Below are 20,709 nucleotides of genomic sequence, written 5' to 3' on the forward strand. Positions count from 1 at the left end.
TAACAGGAGACTGTGATGTTATTACAAATGAACAGAGAGGAGTGGGCTTATGTGTGTAAGGCCTGTGGCTTCACTACTTACACTAACCTTGTCCTCAACCCTCTTCAAAAGTAAAGGGATTTTATTGGATAGGTTCTCTGCAGCTGCCCATTGTCTGTCTAATCTCCCATGACAGCACAGAAATGAGGACCCTCTTATCATCTGTCGTTCCCACTAAATCCTGTGTGCCTCCTGTCATCTAACGTGACTTTTTTTTCTGTGTGTGTGAGAGAGTTCATGATGTGTGTGTGTCAGTTTTCACTCAAGGTGTTATAAAAACTACAATGACAGTGCAATCCAAAAATGACTGCCCGAGGATGTCAGAGTTTACACCACCAATCAAAAGGGGATATTTAGGAAAGTGCATTGCCAGGCAGTTTGTGATAAGTTCTAGGACAGACATAACAGAGATACTTTGATTAAACATTAAATATAGTTATTTATTCTACAAATGAAAGTTACGCATCGATAAACCCAATGTTACAAAATGTCATTACAAATAACATTGCAAACATTATTTGAAATTAATAAAATATAAAACAAATATGATTATGATCTCCAACTCAGACACTTTATGAATAAAAGCGATGTTCCTCTTGAAGTCGGTAGCACAATGAGTTAGAAAGCATATCAGAAGCATATCCATCTTGAGTACAGTTTCAATTAAAAGTAGAATAGTAAATCATTTAAAAAACAGTTTGATGATATATTTTTGGTGTCTCTTGCTGAATGCAATTTTAATGTATTTTCTGGTGCAGTAAAAACATACACACACAGTGTCATTTTGGATAACAATTGTAAATGCAGATGTGTTAGATCAGTTCTTGTATTGACAGGACTGAAGTCCTTGTCATGGATATTGGGATGGTTGATCAACACCTGACAGAACAGGTGACATCATCCAATGGCTACTTGTAGTGGTGAGAACACTTCCCACAGTTCTCAGACTGTCAGGGGAACCTACACTAAACCAGGGTCATGACCTTCATGGAGGCGGGCCGGAACCTGCGGATCTTCTTTTTCAGGGCTCGGGAGGCTTTGATGCGGCATGCTGGGGGCTCAGGGCGGGGGAGCTGCTCGAGGGGAAGCCCAGTAGCGGTGGATCCGAGGGCAGCCTCAGCCCACACCAAATGCCCCACCTTCTCGTAGCTTTCCACCTGGTCCCCCTCATCCAGGGACAGGCTGCTGTCTGAGTCTGAAGGGGACTTGGAGCTCTGGCTTGTCTCACTGTCCCCAAAGCGGTTGATGGTGTTGTCACTGAGCTCGCCCTCGCTGCTCTCAGCAATGGTGGAGTGGAACAGTGAGGCACAATCGGCAGAGTACTCAGACTCACACCTGGATGGGTAGTGGGTGGAGAGGGGGAAGGGGGCTGGTGGGTACCTGGCATTGATGTTGCTGAAGTAGGAGGAGGTGTAGAAGGAGGGCTGTAGAGCACAAAGGGGCCCACCCCACTGGCCTGACTTAGGTCTGGCATTCAGACTGCGGACCGTTGCTGACCTGCTCACTGCCGCTTGTGTCTGAGGCTCTCTTGACCCCTGACCCTGAACACACATGGCTTGGAACGTCTCCATATCAGACAGCCACTTTGTAGTCCCCTGCCTCCTCTTCCTCTGGTCGGTGTGCTGCTCCTGGTCCAGATACTGGGGCCTGCAGGTTTTGCTGGACTTGCTGGCAGAGATGGGCTGTGGCTGGGCATGGAACATTGGGGCATAAGAGAGGCTCAGGCCACAGAGGCTTGACTCTGAGCCTGAATGCCAACGCTCTTCACCCAGGGAGCTGACCAGTCTCTGGGAAGCCCTTGCCTTCCCAGAGACTCTCAACTCTCTCTCTCCCCGGGCGCTGCTACTGGCCTCCCTGGTCCTGTCACTGGATGAATGCCCCTGCTGGAGCGTCATCCCCCGATGCTTCTCACTGCTCCTCCTCCTCAGCCTCACAGCCTTTGTCTTGCGGTCCTGCCTCACCTTGACACATTGTGACCCCGCTGGAACAAACTTGGCATGAACAAAGTCAGGAGATAGAGCACAGGCCAGACTCCCAACCTTGTCTTGGCCCTCCTCCGTGCTAGAGCTGACTGCCCCACCTGGCCTTCGGTCAGACGCCTTCCTATCAGTCACCCATCCTTGGATCTCCATACACCCCAGGTCTGGGTGGGCTTGCTCTCGCACATCCTCAGCCAATGGCTTGACCCTGCCTGTTGTGGTGTGGACCTCACTAGGGCTGAACTCCCTCAGTGCTGCTGGGTAAGAGTATCGATATGAAGTTTCTGGGGCTCTTAGTGCCTGGGTAGGGTTACAGTAGTTCACCTGCCCCTGACTAGAGTACACCACAGACAGCCTCTTCCTGTCTGCTGGGTTGATGTCTGTCAGCATGGCTGGCTGCTGTGTATGCACCTGAACCAGAGGAACCTCTTGACACACAGCTCCAACTGCACTGGCCTCACTGTGGTCATCTGGCCGCATCTGCACGGTGTCTTTTCCCGCCTCACTCTGGATGTTAATCTTGCCCATGCTGTGCTGGAGGAGCTTGTCAATGTAGCCCAGGGGCTTGGCCTCTGTCCCCTTCCGTCCCCTCTGGAGGATATCTACACTGAGTACACCATCTGCTGGCCCCTGACCCTCTGGGACGGCAGGGACAATTGGCTCTATGCCCAGAGAGAAAATGGGGCTCTGGAGGGCCACAGCATGAAGAGGGCTGGGGTAATGGTAGACTTCAGCCCCCCCGCGGGACACCAGGTTACTCTGGTACTTGGGGTCTACAGTGGTGCTCTTGAGGTTGCAGCACAGGGAGGATTTCTTCACATCAACAGACTTGTAGAACCCCAGGCCTGGAGTCATCATCCTGTCAAGGTCACCTGAGAAATGCAAAAACAGTTAATTGATTTTAACACTCATTCTCATTGGATGAGGCCTCATGAAGGAGCAACATCAAGCAAATCACATTTACTCACATCTCACATTCACATCTCAATATAAAGACACACCATGAGTTTCATCAGCCTCCATTCCAGCATACTTCAAACACACCTAAGGAGAACAGGTGAGGTGCAGTATTGAGAGTTGTCCATACCTGTCGACACGGGTCTTTGCCTGGCCCGTTCAGTGCCTGTGGTGCCAGTGCGGATCCTGCTGCTGCCTAGGTGCAGCCCTGTGCCCCTTGGGGGGTTGGGCTGGGTGGTGGTCTCATCAGCTGAGCGCCGGCGGGAGGCCTCAGCCTGCATGGAGACACTAAGGGTGCGAGGTCCAGAAGAGCAGGAAGGTGGGAGAAGGCTGGTTTGGGAGCAGGAGGAGAGACACTCACTGTACACAGATGTGTACGAATTGGACAGAGAGCAAGAGCCGCCGTCGCTGAGGTCATAGAAACCTGTGAGAAGAGATCTTACTTTAGTATTGACACTAACTAATCTTTATAGAGAATTCACTGATCAGGTCAGGAGGTGTAGAAATATGGGACCATGTCAATGTACCATAATGTGGAAGATGTCAGTGGTGTATCTAGATTAGAATCAATTTATACTGTAATTTGTAACTGAATGATAAGTAGAAGTGGGCTTCTGTATTGTACGCGTGTACGTGTGTGAGTGTGTGAGTGTGTGAGTGTGTACGTGTGTGAGTGTGTGCTGACCTGAGCTGGGTCTGCTGTCACTCTCTAGCTGTTCTGTGGATGCCTTGCACACATCCATCTTCAGCTCAATGATCTGCTGGTCCAACTGCTGCAGGTGTGTCTTTAACCCCACATCCTGTCTGCGCAGACGTGACTGCAACAGAGAGGAGACACAGTCAGTATTCAGAGACCACCCACATATAGCAAAGGACCCATAGCAAACACACACAGAACACACTAATGCAACTAAAGCCAAGCTCTCATTGCCCTCACTAGAGCCTTTAACTTGATGGTATACACTCAGAAAAACAAGAAGGGAGTATGGTTGATCATTAACCCCAGGAGGACAGAGGGGAGCCTGGGGATACAGTTGGTGGATAACTAATTTCTCCCCCGCAGAGAGGGACTGGCCATTGTGTTAACTTTGGAGGGGGTGGAGAGAAGGGACACTATTTGCTTAAGCAGCCAGGGCTGAGTAATACCAACCCAAGAGCGCTACAGGCCCTCACTTGCACCCTTTCTTTTTGAGATGCTATGGGGGAGGGGGATGAAGGGCTGTATTTTGCCCTACACATAATGGGGTACTACCTGAAATTGCAGTGTACATGTAAGTTTGTGCACAGTTTTAAAGAAAACAAAGGCATAACCTTAATGCTGACTACACCTGAATAAATGTCATGATATGGCTTCAAACTGATTCAGAAAATCTTGCTGTTTCATTTTTGTAACTTCTTTAACTAGAGACCATATGCATATTGTTAGGTAAACATGTCAATCATTTGACTATATCCTTACAAATTATTCTCAAAGAGTTTGGACAAAATACAAAGGGTCAAACGTCCTTCTCTAAACTGCAATTGGAAGTTCCAGGCATCAGGCAATTTTCACTGCCTTTAAATTGGTTAATGATCAGAGACAGTGACTGCACCCCCTCTCTCCAGTGTCCCGTGGTGTTGATCTAACCCAACTGCGTTCGTTCTGAAAAACAGTGCTACTCCAGTGATAAAGGATAAAAAATAGTGCTACTCTAGAGGATAAAAAATAATCATACATAATCTGACTTTATGTGCCCTCTTATGTAAAATTAATAAATTGTAAACCGGACATGTTAAAATACCATTTCGCTGGCTTAAATAGAATTGACTTAAAATAATAATAATAATCTACTGCATTGCATCCATTCTTTCAACACGTTACCTAAACTGATTAATTAAAACAATTCTGATAGACTATGTGCTTATTAAGTAATTGAAAAAAAGATGCCCCCTTACCAGTTGTTGCTTTAGGGCTGTCAGGGTCGCCTCCAGTCGAGCTTTTCCACGCCTCGAATCATCCGTGCATGTCTGGATAGAACATGCCGGTTCTTCCCGGTCCATTTGCAGTGCCCAGTTCACCATGTCGTACTGTTTCTCCTTGAGAAAATGCAACTCCTGCAATCCGGCCAGTGCCGCTTGCAACCTCTCTCCGACCCTTCCACGGTCGATGCCTGCGGTGGCGCTTATGAGCCCCGATCCAGATACCTTCCTACTCAGCATTTTGTAGAGCAACGTCCATGCATATCCAGAAACGACAGGAAGGAAATAATGATAAACGCAGCCGTCACAGCCAATTTACTAACTCAAATGCTGGATAAGACTTCAAAACTTCCTTACAAGACAGCACTTTCAGCCATATGACCCAGTTGCAGCAGCTGCCAACCTGTTACCTGTTTGGGATCGCACTACGACCCGCCCAATGTCCAATTGATCGCTTTTCTCATTGGCTGATGCGAGGCCTACACATGGCCGCTTTGAGCATGGAACATCTGTAGCAAATCAGCGCCACTGAATTCGCAGTAGTCTACTGTAGAATTTGCCTAGACATGTAGGGTGAATTCATTCACTGAGTCATTAAATGTTTATTTACTACGTTGTTCTATCTAGGGCTATTGTTGTGTTAATAATTGTAATAGTCTATTTAGGAATGTGTTCAACAAAATCAAAAATAAAACGGACAATTCGCACTGAATTTAGAATCATACCATAACCACACAGAAAACAGCCACAATAAGAGGCAATTATATCAAGGTATAGTTTTTTGGATGTCCTATAACGGTACAATAGTAGCCTCTCTACTTGCATTGACGAGAATGATCCTACATCACAGAACAGACCTCGAGTCCTTATGTTCACTGATAGATGGCGACCTCTGGTGCCTAACAGTGAAACATGAAAAACCGGGGACTTTCTCCCCTTCGGTAAGGTTAGGATAGGTAAGGTTATTTTGCTCTTTATATCCTGCAGAACTTGTAGCAGATGTTGTTCAACCAACTTATTACACTATGCCACTCAGGATGGGTGTGTGTTATGGGAAATTATAGAAATTATATCCCAAACCTATACCATAGCATAAACCTACTATGCCTACTATGGAAGTGACTAATCTACATGATAAAGAAAGTTCGTGTCATTTTGGATATTCGCCAGACATTCAGACATTCGGCGAACCGGGGATGGTTCATGTATGTTGAGGCCAAGGAGAGCAGTGGAAAGGCAGCTTCAACCAACGATACCGTTTTTCAGAATAAGAGTGAATGTGTCACTTTGAAATAACTTTTTTGTTTTGCCACAAAACATCCTGAAAACAACTGTATTATGATTATTGACTCATGGGCATATTTCCACAACCTTTGGTTTCCCCAAATAAGCTTCGAATATATTTCTATATAGATTTGAAATGGTCACTTGTTTTTGCAGATCACCCCCCTAAACCAACTTCATTATGATCATTTATCATATGCATACTTTCATAACCTTTGCTAATATATTGAGAAGGGTGTTGTAAGCTAGGGTGAAGTCATGTTGTTGGATGCCAGCATGAGGAGCACACAGCCCCTCAAGAAGTGCAGAGAAAACAGGGGTGTCTGGGCTAATAACAATAATAACTAGAAAAAGAAGTTCCAGAAGAAACTTAGTAGGTATTTTGGTCGTAGAAAAGTTTAAAGATGGTTTGGACGATAGATAGATTTGCTGGGTAGTTGAAAGAAAGTGAAATAGTCTTATTTTAGTAGAGGATACAGTTAAAGATAGTTTGATTGGTGGGTTGGGTGGATGGATAAAAGATGATTATATACACTCATAGAACACTTTATTAAGAACACTTGTACACCTTCTCATGGTGGAGGTGGTGTAATGGTGTGGGGAATGTTTTCTTGGCACACTTTGGGCCTGTTAATACCAATCAATCATCGCTTGAATGCCACAGCTTATTTGAGTATTGCTGCTGACCATGTGCATCCCTTCATGGCCACAATTTACCCATCTTCTAATGGCTACTTCCAGCATGATAATGCACCATGTCACAAAGCAAAAGTTATCTCAAACTGGTTTCATGACAATGAGTTCAGTGTTCTTCAGTGGCCTTCCCAGTCACTGGATCTGAATCCAATAGAACACCTTTGGGATGTGGTAGAACTGAAGATTCACAGCTTGAAAGTGCACCTGAAAAATCTGCAGGAATTGTGTGATGCAGTCATGTCATCATGGACCAAAATCTCCAAGGAATGTTCCAACATCTTGTGGAATCAATGCCATGAAGAATTGAAGCTGTTTTGAGAGCAAAGGGAGGCCCTACCCAGTATTAGTATAATGTTCCTAATAAAGTGCTCCGTGAGTGTAAATAGATACTGTAGATAGATAGACAGATGAAGTTAGATAGATATGGGACAGATATATAGATGAGAGAAGGATAGATTGATTAGGTTAGGTTAGGTTAGGTTAGGTTAGGTTAGGTTAGGTTAGGTTAGGTTAGGTTAGGTTAGGTTAGGTTAGGTTAGGTTAATGGAAAAGGTTTAAAGATATTTTGACAGATAGATTTGCTGGGTAGTTGAAAGAAAGTGAGTCTTATAATGATAGTGGATAAAGTTAGAGATGGTTTGGTTTGTTGGTTGGATGGATGGATAGAATGTTAGAATGATAGATAGATAGATACGATGAGCCAGGGGTACTTCAGTGGAGAGGGTATTTGACCATTTCCATAGGCCCTTTACTGCATGCCCTGCCTACCATACCAACCCACACGCTGTGCAATCGAGCAGACCCATATATGCACTTGAGGTGTGCACAGCATCCAAACTTTCATGCAGCCTAAAGCATCTAGCTGATACAGTCATGAGAAAAAATTAGGACACCCTATGAAAACCTTTGTCTTCTTCAACATATTCAAACATATGGACATTTGATATTCATTTGAACAATATTGAAAAATTGAGGTAATATAACTAAACAAATACAACTGAAACAAATTATTTAAAAAATGATTGGTAAAATGTAATTAATAGAAATGCAATCTTCTTGTGAGGAAAAAGTTAGGACACCCCCACATTTAGTTCCACTTAAAATGCCTAAAATTATAATAAAGAGCACCACATCAGGTGCAAATGATTAGAACATCGTTACAGAGGATTTTGGAGGAGCCTGTCCTATTTAAGCCTCAGATATTTAGTTTGGTTTGCTCTTGATTGTTGAAGTGAGTTGCATCACCATGGCGAGATCAAAAGAGCTCTCTGAGGCCTTCAGAAGAAAAATTGTAGATGCATATGAGTCTGGGAAGGGATATAAAAAGATCTCCAAACTATTCGAAATTGGCCATTCCACTGTCCGGAAAATAATTTACAAGTGGAGAACATTTAAAACCACCACCAACATGGCCAGGTCAGGCCGCCCAAGCAAGTTCAGCATAAGAGCTGACCGAAAGATGCTTAAAGAAGTCTCCAACAATCCCAGAATGTCATCACGAGACCTACAGGTATCTCTTGCCACAATTGATGTCAAAGTACATGCATCCACCATAAGAAAGAGACTGAACAAGTTTGCATTACATGGGAGGTGTGCAAGGAGGAAACCCCTGCTGTCAAAAAAAAACATCAGGGCAAGACTAAAGTTTGCCAGAGAACACCTAGAGAAAGACCAGAACTTCTGGAACAATGTGCTTTGGACAGATGAATCCAAAGTTGAACTATTTGGGCACAGTAAGAGTAGACATGTTTGGCGCAAAACCAAGACAGCATTTGAGAACAAGAACCTCATACCAACTGTGAAGCATGGGGGTGGAAATGTCATGGTTTGGGGCTGCTTTTCTGCAGCAGGGCCTGGTCAGCTCACCATCATAGAATCCACTATGAATTTTGTATTGTATCAGAGGGTGCTTGAGGAAAATGTGAGACCATCTGTTCGAAAGTTGAAGCTGAAGCAGATGTGGACCATGCAACATGACAATGACCCAAAACATTTCAGTAAATCTACCAAGGAATGGCTCAAGAAAAATAAATTGAGAGTTCTGGAATGGTCAAGTCAAAGCCCGGATCTTAATCTTATTGAGATGCTGTGGATTGATTTGAAACTGGCTGTGCATGCAAGACACCCCTCGAACATCACACAGCTGAAAGAATTCTGCAAGGAGGAGTGGGAAAAACTTTCTCCCAATTGATGTCAGAGACCTGTAGACAGTTATAAGAAACGTCTAATTGAGGTTATTTCAGCCAAGGGGGGCAATACTAGCTATTAGGGCATAGGGTGTCCTAACTTTTTCCTCAGTAGGAATTGGCATTATTGTTAATTTTTCGTTAAATAAATGATTACAAAGTTACATTTTCATAGTTTTTTGTTCAATTACATCCCCTTTATCTATAGACATTGTTAGAAAGAAGATAACATATTGATATGTCCATATTTTTAAGAGAATAACTTAATATTTTGGGGGGTGTCCTAACTTTTTCTCATGACTGTATAATGAGCCAGAGAGACGGTGACAGGGAGTGTGTACAGGTAAATACAAGAAGCATAGAAGAACAAGCCCAGTAACATTATGAAAACCATACATAACTACCGATATTGCCTTTGATAAACAAAGTGCATTCAGTATGCCATACTTTGTATTTCACATGGACAATAATTCTGCTGTTAATTTTTTTTTAAGAATGAAAAGATTAAAATGCAGAATTTAACATATGTATTTTATTATTCAACATTGAATAATAGTATTATGTAATGTAATACTACATTTAATATAATTAATTAGCACTGACCTGTAATACTATTATTTAAAATATTCTTAGAAAAACACATACAAGATATGGAGGGAGGAGGACATGGTCAGCGCTTTGGCAGCTGCAGGAAGTGTGAGGCAGGCATTGAAGACCTTTGGTGTGCCCAGATCGACGCTCATGGATAGAGTCAAAGACCGGGTGACCCATGGCTGCCTTAGTGGACCAGGGCCACTCACTAAGAGGAAGCCGGACCACCTGGAGAGGACCAGAGCCATGCGTGCCCATGAAGGTCCAGTGAGGGACTACTTCGCCCTTCTAAAGGAGACACAGGACAAGCATGGGTTGAGGGAGAAGCCCCGGCAGATTTACAACTGCGACGAGACGGGGTTTCGCATGGATAAGCGCAGGAGAAAGATGCTGGTGGCAAAGGGGTGCAGACATCCCGACCTTCAGGCACCCGGCACCAGGGACCACCTCATGGTGCTGGTGTGCCTGAACGTGGCTGGGGAGGACTTCCCTCTGATGGTGATATACGGCAAACGGTATCCAAGAGGGCCGTATACCACCGGAACACCAGAGAACACCCTCTTCTCCAAGAGCCCCTCTGGATATGTCGACTCTGAACTTTTCTGGCGGTGGTTCCAGGACCACTTTCTGAGGTACGCTCCGAAGGAGCGCCCGCTGCTCCTCATTTTTGATGGTCATAAATCCCACCTCAACATGGCAAGGCAAGGGTGTCGTGCTCTTGTGCCTTCTACCACATTGCACCCATGTCTTGCAGCCCCTCGACGTGGGATTATTTGCACCTTTAAAAGCAGGGTTTGATGTGGCTGCCAGCAACCTTTGTCAATTTCGGCATTCATTTGTAGCGGCAAAAACACAATTTATGGAAGTTTTCCGCAAGACGGGGGCATGTGGTGCAAGCGTTCAAGAAGTGCAGCATCTTCCCTTACAATCAAGCAGCCATCAACGTGACACATCTCTTGCCATCGAAGTCACCTCTGGGTCCTACCGCTGCTGCTCCAGAGGAGACTGCAGGACCCTCCAGGCCAGGATCCTCTGCCACCTCTGATGAAGAGGATGACCACCGCAGCTCCACTGGGGTCTTCATCCCCATCCCCACCCCTTCACCTCCCCCTGTGGTTCATCCCCTGGTGGCAGCAGGGCTCATCGACCCTCAGCTGGCAGAGATCCTGGCCTGTCAGACCTACCCACAGAAGACGATCCGCAGTCTCCCCATCAAAGCTCGAATCCTCACCAAGGAGGACCATCACCAGTTTCATCAGGGGAGAGAGGAGAAGCTGAGGGCAGCAGTGGCACTCAAGGAGCAGAGGGCTGCTATCCGACTCCAGCGTGCCGAAGAGAAGGAGAGAAGATCCATAAATTCTCATCTTGGAACCACCGCCGGAAGAGGAAGAGGAGGGACCCCCCAGCCGCAGAAGAGGAGCCCCTGCACCCCCCAGCACCTCTGCTACCATCACCACCATGTCTGGAAGCTACACTACCAGTCCCTCGGCCCATTGCTCCCCCACCACAGGCTACATGGCTCCCATTGCGTCCACCAGCAACACCGGATCCTCCCGCATCCGCCTGCCATAAACCAGACTGCCTACCTCCACATTTGACATTTTCACATTTTATCAATGCCCACCTGCCAGGAAAGAAAAAAAAAGACAGCTTGTAAAAAACTACAATGATTAAAATGTTGAGATAGCTGTTGGCTGTTAGTCTAATGAAATGGCATGCAATTAGACTAACAGCCAACAGCTATATCAACATTTTAGTCATTGTAGTTTTTTTTACCTTTTAACTTCCCATCTACAGACCAACCAACCACAGCCTGCAGGTTCTCCCCTTCCATGTCATCAAAAACATGCAGTTGTTTGGCCAGGTAGGTGACATCATTTATCCATTAAGTTCCTGTGTGCAATCAGCTGAAAAGGGAATTCCACAATACCTGACCTTTTTTACTACCAGTGTCACAGACACTCCAAGTGGTCCTTCCTCCTCCCCTGGACCAACGTCACCAGGCCCATGACACCAGCCCCAGGTAATGTGTAGCATGTTGCAACTCAATTGTGATAAACCTATTGACTGATTATTCCCACTGTTGCTCATTCCTGAACCTGAGATTCAACTAGAGCAATATAGTATGTATGTCATGGCCATTTAGCAATGCATGAACAAATGTCTTTCTCTAAACATTTTCTACTTGCCTGTACAGTGCCCCCCTCTTCAAAGTCGAGAGGAAGAAAAGTGAAGGTGAATGTAGAGCACACCCAGGCCAACTACGAACATGGCCTGGGCAGCTTTCTCTGTGCCTGCCGAGCAGCAGATCCCCTCGACGAAGGGGGCTTAGAGCTGGTGTCATGGATCCAGTTCTGTGAGCTCTGGTTCTACACCTCATGTGTTGGGTGGCAAGGGGGGGAGAAAGGGCAGTTTTACTTTTCGCACTGTGTAGATTGATTGTTTTATTTATTTATATATTTATTTATTTAGTATATTAATTTAAAATTAGAATTAATTTAAAAAAAGAAATTATTAGACTTGCAACTCGTCTTTTCTTCTCAACATGTTTCCCAATGCAATCTAATATACATCCTTTCATTTATTTATTTATTTATTAATTCATTTATTCAAAAGGGGTAATGATTTAGTAACATTTTAAAGGTTTCATTAACATAATCATTCATTGTTTATCATTATAATTAATTCAACTGAAGGAATTTAAGAGGTAATATTTTAAACAATTGTCCACTAGATGGCGACATTATTGCTGTTTTTGAAAAGCTGAAAGTCTCAGGAGTGTAATGGCAATCTTCGTTTTCACCAAGAGAAGCTTCCAAACTGGAAATATGGACAAAACAAGAGGCCCAGGTGGTCCCCTAGTAGCTCCGACAGGAACTGCCGGTGCTTTCGTCAAAAAAGCAACCATGCGAAATAAATAGCAGCAGCATCCAAATATTTAACACGTTGTACTTCTTAAGGACATGTTAGACTACAAAATACACCATTTAGTTTTTAAAAAACAATCACTCGGTTGCTTATTTTTCCATTTTTATCCCGTGCGCCGAAGGTGGTCGGAAATAGGTGCACTGACGCTAACTTTTATCCACGGCTCCGGTTCCACATAGTATTGCACTTCCGTTGACACTGACATTTCTTGCTCTTCGGAGATGGGACATAGCTACATCAATTGTCGACCAATGAAGACACCATTTATCACAATTATTAACATTTTATTCTCTTCACTCACCTTTAATCGTACTTGGGAGAGGTGTCTTCTTTAAGGTCTTCGGGAGGAATGACAGACAGGAGGACCACCCAAATTGCATAGTACTGTGATGCACGCGCACGGAGGAGCCAGCATCAGTCCCAGCCAGCATTCTATAAGGAATACCACACTGATCCCAGCCATTCAGGATTTTTTCCCCCTCCAGGTAAGCGCTGACCTCAACGTTGCAGCTACAGTATATTGATAAAGGTGTTCAATTTTAGGAATATATTTTAGACAAAATATCTGTTCAGACAGTGTACATCCCCCTAAAATATGACAAGTAAACCACAGAGTATGACAAATACTTTGGTCTCAGATCAGACTATATAGGCGCTATGCACTGCCACTCCTAAGATTGTACATTGCTTCAAACACTACATTTGGTGAACTAAATAATAACAAGTTAGTTAGTAAGAGGCAGGGGCCTTTGCCCATGCTCATGACGCATTGGCATTACTTGTTCTCTCTCTCTTTCTCTCTCGTTCTCTCTCTTGTGCTCTCTCTTAGACACCATGTCTAAAAACATCTGCATGTCCTGGAGGTCTTGGGGGGTCATTGCCATGACAATTATCTATTGAATTAGATGAGTCATACTATTGTCTGTTTTTACTGCTTGATGTGCTTTTCCTGACACCTATAAAAATTGTGTATCTACAATTAGCAGTTGAGTTGAAACATTACTAAGTTGTTCATGATTTGACACTACACATTTGTTTACAGAGTCTCCAATGACAAAAGAAACCTAACAATAACCTGTGCCCCATATCTGACTACAATCCAAAACATGGCTGTGATGTGTACAATCTTGCAGCTCTGGTAATTTTACTTACATCCGTATAAGAGTCTTGTGTAATTTTGTATTTCTTGTAACAATTGCCACAAAAACCTTTCCATTTTTTAATGATGTTATTCTTCTTTTAAAATATATTTTTTTAAACTGTCATGTGTTTCCCTAATACTGAATTTGCATTTAAGGGGAACAATTTAGATACATGCTGTCCCATACAATCTTATTAAATGCAAATATTGTATAACTTATTATATACAAATAGATCTCCAATGGCAAATGTGCATAAAGATGTCATCCCTACAGTCTGATGTCATTCAACACTACAGCGGCAGCCATCATTCCGCCACACGTTTCCCACAATGTTGCACTGTGATAAGTGCATGGAGGAATGATGGCTGCCGCCGTAGCTTTGATTGACGTAAAACTTTAGGTACATCTTTGTGCACCTTTGCCATTTAGTTGAGCTGACATACTAAGGCAACACAAGTTGATGTTTATAGCTACATTTATCAAGCTCTAAAGCAGGGGTGTCAAACTCATTTTCACCCCGGGCCACATCAGCATCATGGTTGCCCTCAAAGGGCCGGTTGTAACTGTAAGACTGTATACATGTTACTTCTCCTTCACTTCTCATTCACTTTTCAAAAAAGACAAATATGATTAAACAAATTATTACAAATCAACTTTTTTAAAAACTTTTTTTGTCACAGTTGAGAAGGGCAGAACTATGGTAGAACAAATAATTGTGAGCTGCTAAAACATGTGGGACATGTATGGCATTTAACAAAAACAAATAGCTGTAGACAACCTTACAGAGGGCATACATCCAACAGAGGTGGGCAAACTACGGCCCGCGGGCCACATCCGCCCCGCGCCATTGTTTAATCCGGCCCGTCAGGCATATTAAATTTGTAGTATTCATTTCACTGATTTTTTTCCTGCAATACTTAATTGATACCACCAGATGGCGCTGCCTACACCGGGTGCCTTTCTTCTTCTTCCCTTTACCCGTCTTCACCGACAACAGAATCACCCTCCATAACAAAATGAGCGGACAAAAAAAGCGGAAGATTGACAGCGAGTGTCGGGGTTTCAACATGGAGTGGACTGCAAATATTTTTTCATTGAAATACGATCAAATGCCGTATGTCTCATTTGTCAAGAAAGCGTTGCCGTATACAAGGAATACAACATTCGCAGACACTTTGCCTCCAAGCATGCTAACTATGCGAGCAACTCGTCATCTGAAGAAAGGGCCGCTACTGCTGCAAGGTTAGCAGCCAACTTACAGGCTCAGCAAAACATTTTTGTTCGTCAATCTACTATTCAGGACGTCAGCACAAAAGCCAGTTATCTACTGGCATACAAACTAGCAAAGGCAAGCAAGCCTTTCTCTGAAGGGGAGTTTTTGAAGGAATGTAATGGTAGAGACAGCAAGTCTTTTATGTCCAGAAAACAAAAGTAAATTTGAAAACATAAGTTTTATCACGCAGAACAGTTAGTCGCCGCTTAGAACTAATTGACGAAGACTTGGCCAATGGGTTAAGCAAGAAAGCAGAGTCTTTTAAGTTTTACTTGTTAGCCCTGGAGAAAGTAGTGATATAAAAGACACACAAATTTGACATGCATTGTGGGAGATGTAGTTTATGGTCACTGTACGCTGTAAAGCAGCGTAGACTTTTATTTTAAGACAATTATGTACTTTTTAAGCTCTCGCGGGCCACATAAAATGACGTGGCGGGCCGGATTCGGCCTTGAGTTTGACACATGTGCCCTACACCAACCCCATTTCCAGCCCAATTCCAGACCCACACCCAACTACGGCCAACAGGACCCCTACCCCGACACGCTCATCAACAACACTTGTTTATGATGAATTGAATGTTTGTTTATTGTTGACTGTTTTTTCTTAGTGATTTAAAAAAATGAAAACCAAATAAAAACACCTTAATTTGAATGCCAGTCAGTTAAAAGACAAGACTCACCACCCCTTAGTCAATTGTTTGTTATGAATCGCATCAACAGACTAATTTAAGCAGTGACAAACTAACGCATGCATAACTGTGAGGAAAAACGTTTCAAACGGAGAATTAAAGCATTTATTCATGAGTTTCTTTCTACTGAAACATTATGGTCATACACTGAGAGCTGATTAATTGTTTGATTTATAAAAAGGTATAAAGGGCTTTCCACACATGGCAGTGGATATACAAAAATCATTATGGTATTTGAGAGATCTAGTAACGGCGGACACGACAAGAGAGCGGTACCCTCATTAATTGATTTGATTGATTGCGATGTTAAATAGATGTTAAGTAATTCGGTGATTGCAGTGATTACTTTTTTGTGTTTCAACATGTTTTTTAGTATGCCTGAGGTGTCCTTACTAACATATTTATCGGTCATCGTTGTACAACAACTGCAAAATCATTAAAAGAGAGTTGGCCTGCGACCGCGAAATGCGACAGGCAGATTTGGAGTTATGGTGAGTCACAGAGGAACGCGTTAATTTAAAGTGCGTCACCAACACCATGGAGATCAATTGTTACTGTGCTTTTAAACATTCTGGAGGGCGCTAAAACCTTCAGATGCAATTTTGCAGTCGTAGGGAACAGTTCAGAGCTCTCTATACTTGATAGGCGAGCAATAATGTCTGTAGTGTATGCCAAGGTACGTTGTGCCAAGTTTACAGTTTCAAGGCGTGAGATATTCATCGCGGAAGTGAGAAAAGGCGTATACCACTTTCGGAAGAAGGTGGACTGGGTCTATGAGAGTAGGTTGAACAATTTCTTTCGACAATAGTCCAGGCCCCACTTTCATTTGAATAGTAGGCAATGCCTACAGTGGGTTAAACCAGATGTTTCAGCATTGTTTATGGTTGCATAGCATGTTTTTTTGTAGTTCCTTGGCAAGATGACACCTGGTTACTATAGCAACCGTTGCTACAGTAACCAGGTGGTCTACAAATGAGGTCATCACAGAACACCTGGTTACTATAGCAACCGTTGCTACAGTAACCAGGTGGTCTCCAGATGAGGTCATCACAGAACACCTGGTTACTACAGCAACTGTTGCTACAGTAACCCGGTGTTCTACAGATGAGGTCATCACAGAACACCTGGTTACTACAGCAACCGTTGCTACAGTAACTAGGTGGTCTACAGATGAGGTCATCACAGAACACCTGGTTACTATAGCAACCGTTGCTACAGTAACCAGGTGGTCTACAGATGAGGTCATCACAGAACACCTGGTTACTATAGCAACCTTTACTATAGTAACCAGGTGTTCTAAGACAAGGTCATCGCGTACAACCAACGGTACAACCCAAAATGTTGTTGTGGTTCCAGAATGGACATGGGGAGGGTCAGAGTGTTCTACTTATGATTAACCACTCTGGGCAGGGTGAGGATCATAGAAATAGAATGAGGGTGCCAAATAATGGAATAGAGTTAGGAGAATGGACCTGGTTCCTCATACTGGCAATTTGGCTAGTAAGGCCTACACCAAAAGATGGCTGACGATGGAAATGTGATACATAATTGCCATGGTAACCGTAACTGCATGTGTAGAACACAGAAGCCCTATTCCCACAGAGATAACGGTGAAATGCCTGTCCATTCTAATTCTGGTTCTATCTATGTTCTATCAGATCTAAATCTATGGTATTGTTGCGCTGTATTGCCATTGTTGCAGTCACGTTATTATCTCTGTCGTTGCATTTTTTCTTTTGAATCATTTTAGAAGATGTCTCTCTGGAATGGTCGTATGACAAGAACGACTGGGTGCCTCTGGGTGACTCTTCACCCCTGCTTCATCACCTTCCTCAGGAGGAGGTGAAGACCACAGCGCTGCCAGTGAGACTGACATTCCAATCAACAGAGGGTTCTAGAACACCTCAAGGTATTGAGAATATTATCAACCACCTCACAACCGTTGTTTGTTTGTTTGTTTGTGTCTGAAGGTGGTCACCAAGGCCAGAGAGCCTCTTCCCCGACCTGCTGAGGACACACCTCTCCCAGCTGAGGACACGCCTCTCCCAGCTGAGGACACGCCTCTCCCAGCTGAGGCCACGCCTCTCCCAGCTGAGGCCACACCTCTTCCCCAACCTGAGGAGGAAATCTCCCCAGCATGGCCGGTGAGACATTATCACTAGACGGAAGAAGCACTTCCTTCTTGTATGACAGTATCACTGCCTGATCCTACTTTACATCCTACTTAAGTATTTAAGTTGAACATACAGCTTACCCTCAGATGTATTGAAATACTGACTGATTTTCCTTTAGCGCAAGTACGTCAAATGGGTCAGCCCTGGGAACTTCCTTGGGGTTGATATCACCGGGACCCAAACACTCTGGTTTTGGCCCGGCTTTGGCTTTGGCCCCGCCCTTGCCCCTGAATTTCAGGCCCGCTCTGGCCGTGGCCCCGCCCCTCGACCTAGCCCCGCCCCTGGTAGGGAACTCCAGGGATTCTTCAATGAGGTAAAGACTTCTACACTCACTTCACCTCCTCTTTATAGCCTTGGCAATGAGATTGACATTCCAATCAACACAGAGGGTTCTAGAACACTTCAAGTTACTGAGGATATCGGCAGCCTTACAGCCTTTGTTTATTTGTTTGCAGCTGTTGCCCTGGAAATACAGCCGTGGATATTGCGGCCCACTGGCCACTATCCAGGTAAGAGCACCAAGAGTGTCACATACAGTGTCCCAGTTGGTGTATTCACTGTATTTTGTGCCAATTTTGACATCTCCTCTGTCTTCTACAGAAGGACTTCACCTCTGAGGTCCAGAAATCAAACCAGTTCTGGGAGTTTGCCATTACTGAGTGCAATTTCAGAGGCCCACAGGTAAGCTGAGTGTTCTAATGTAAAACATTTCAAATGTTCCACTATAGAATGTGATATTAAGGCTTAATCTTCAAAAGGCTACCTGCACTCAAGGAATGGATTTTCTAATTCCTTGCCTGCACTGAGAGCCAATGTATAGAAGCACTTACTGGCTTCTTGTGTGACATTATCACTCCCTGATCCTGCTTTACCTTATACTTGAGTATTTCATTTTTGACATACAATTTAATTTGAACATACACCCTCATATGTATTGAAATTATTTGACTGATTTTACTTCAGAGCTCAGAAGTCAAATGGGTCAGCATCTGTGAGGTCACAGGGGTTGTGACGTGGATGTGGTTGAGCCTGACAACAGGAGACTCAGTGAACAACCGACATGTGAGTGTCCCATGTATAGAATTAGAATAGAACACTGGAAACAATCACATGAAATATTGTAAGAATTCTATTTCTATGGTCTCATGTCTCTGTCCCTTAAGGAACTGACATCAAAGTTAATGTACAGCAGTATCATAGTGCATGTTCTTATGGTCTTCACCTTCAGCTTGATCCCCTCTCCAAGACGGAGACCAAGGTGCATACTGGGATTCAGGTGGGAGCACATTCCTGTTTCATACTTTTATGCTAACCTCTTCTTGTCTTTTAAGCAATGGTTTGGTTTCTAGTCTGGTGAGCATTGATTTACTATAGATACATAACTACCTTTGTTTTAAAGATATTAGAGGAGTTCCTCTGTCTTTCCTCCCTCTGTAGATCATGGGCGGGAGAATCCAGCAGTGGATATCCTACCGCTTGGAGGAGACCTCCCAGTATCGCTATTCGGATGACGTCAAGGTACATGCCCCCCATTGTTCTGATTGGCTAGCGTTTCATTGTTGTGTAGTGGATGGCGGTATCTGATTGGTAAGATACTGTGTTCTTTGCAGCTGCGGGACGTCTACCGAGAATACAGCGGGCTGAAGATGAACTCCTGCGGGGAAGCGTGTCACAACACTTGGAGTGAGAGGACATCAGACTCAACCCCACTGGAACCCCGCTTTGGCTTTGGCCCTGGCTCTGGCCCCGCCCCAGCCCCCACCCCTGAGTACCAGACCCACTCTGGCCCTGCCCCTGAGTATCAGACCCACTCTGGGCCCGCCCCTCAGTACCAGACCCAATCTGGGCCCGACCCTGAGTACCAGACCCACTCTGGCCCCGCCCCTGAGTACCAGGCCCACTCTGGCCCCGCCCCTGAGTATCAGACCCACTCTGGCCCCACCCCTGGCACTGGCTCTGGCCCTTTTGAATTCCAGGCCTTCTTCGATGAGGTAAAGACTACTCACTCTACCTTCTCTTTAACTCTCTCTGTGGACTCTGATGTGGTGTAGAGTAATAGTCCATAAGTGAAGACACAGTCATTGTTAATACAGTATGTCCCTGTGTAACATAATCTAAAGGAAGAGGAAATGGATCTGCCTCATGCGATGGATGAAGTTCCCAGCATTGAGTGAGTGCTGACTCATCTATCTACATGACCAATCTAATCCAGGTTGTTGTCCCATAAGTGGTCACTGATCATGCGATGTTGTCTCTCTCATTCTCAGGGCCCACCTGGAGACCAAGGGGGTCACCGACTTTTCAGTCAAATTGGATGGCCTTCGTCTGGCTTTCAATGTAAGTAAACAGCATTATGACTTGTGTATGTAATTGTCATTGTGTCAATCGCCTAATGTCTTCCTCTCCTCCATGCCCAGGCCCTGCAGTCCGACGCTGGCACCCGCAGCCAGATGATCGTGGCTGGCAGGACAGTCCTGGGAGGCCTGGTGTCCCTGCATGGACGGGTAACTAACTTAACCATTGGCCAGTGTTTCAATGACTTGATATTATTTACCATTGTATGTACTGACACTGTTATTTACCCTCTGCTCTTGTGGTTGTGGTTGTTGTTGTTTCTGTTGTTGTTGTTGTTCTCTGTTGTTGTTGTTGTGGTGGTTGTTGTTGTTGTTGTTGTTCTCGGTTGTGGTTGTTGTTGTTGTTGTTGTTGTTGTGGTGGTCGTTTTTGTTGTGTTTCTGTCAGGACCTGGCTGGTTTCCAGGCAGCCTATGATGACCTGGTGGCCATGGTGACTGACCCTGAGCGCAGGGAGT

The 20,709-nt window shown here is 44.4% G+C and overlaps 1 protein-coding gene across 1 annotated transcript; it reads right to left on the reverse strand.

Moving 5' to 3' along the window:
• Window positions 1–760: 760 nt before the first annotated feature.
• dact2 (dishevelled-binding antagonist of beta-catenin 2) lies at window positions 761–5,174 on the reverse strand (the record flags this gene model as incomplete). The annotated part of the gene is made up of 4 exons (XM_083694617.1): window positions 761–2,890; window positions 3,106–3,399; window positions 3,661–3,793; window positions 4,911–5,174. The coding sequence occupies 4 exons, from the start codon at window positions 5,172–5,174 to the stop codon at window positions 1,005–1,007; spliced, it is 2,577 nt and encodes an 858-aa protein (XP_083550743.1). The 3' UTR covers window positions 761–1,004.
• Window positions 5,175–20,709: the final 15,535 nt, after the last annotated feature.

Source organism: Argentina silus (genome assembly GCF_951799395.1).
Source record: "Argentina silus genome assembly, chromosome: X".
In the NCBI taxonomy this organism is placed as follows: Eukaryota; Metazoa; Chordata; class Actinopteri; order Argentiniformes; family Argentinidae; genus Argentina; species Argentina silus.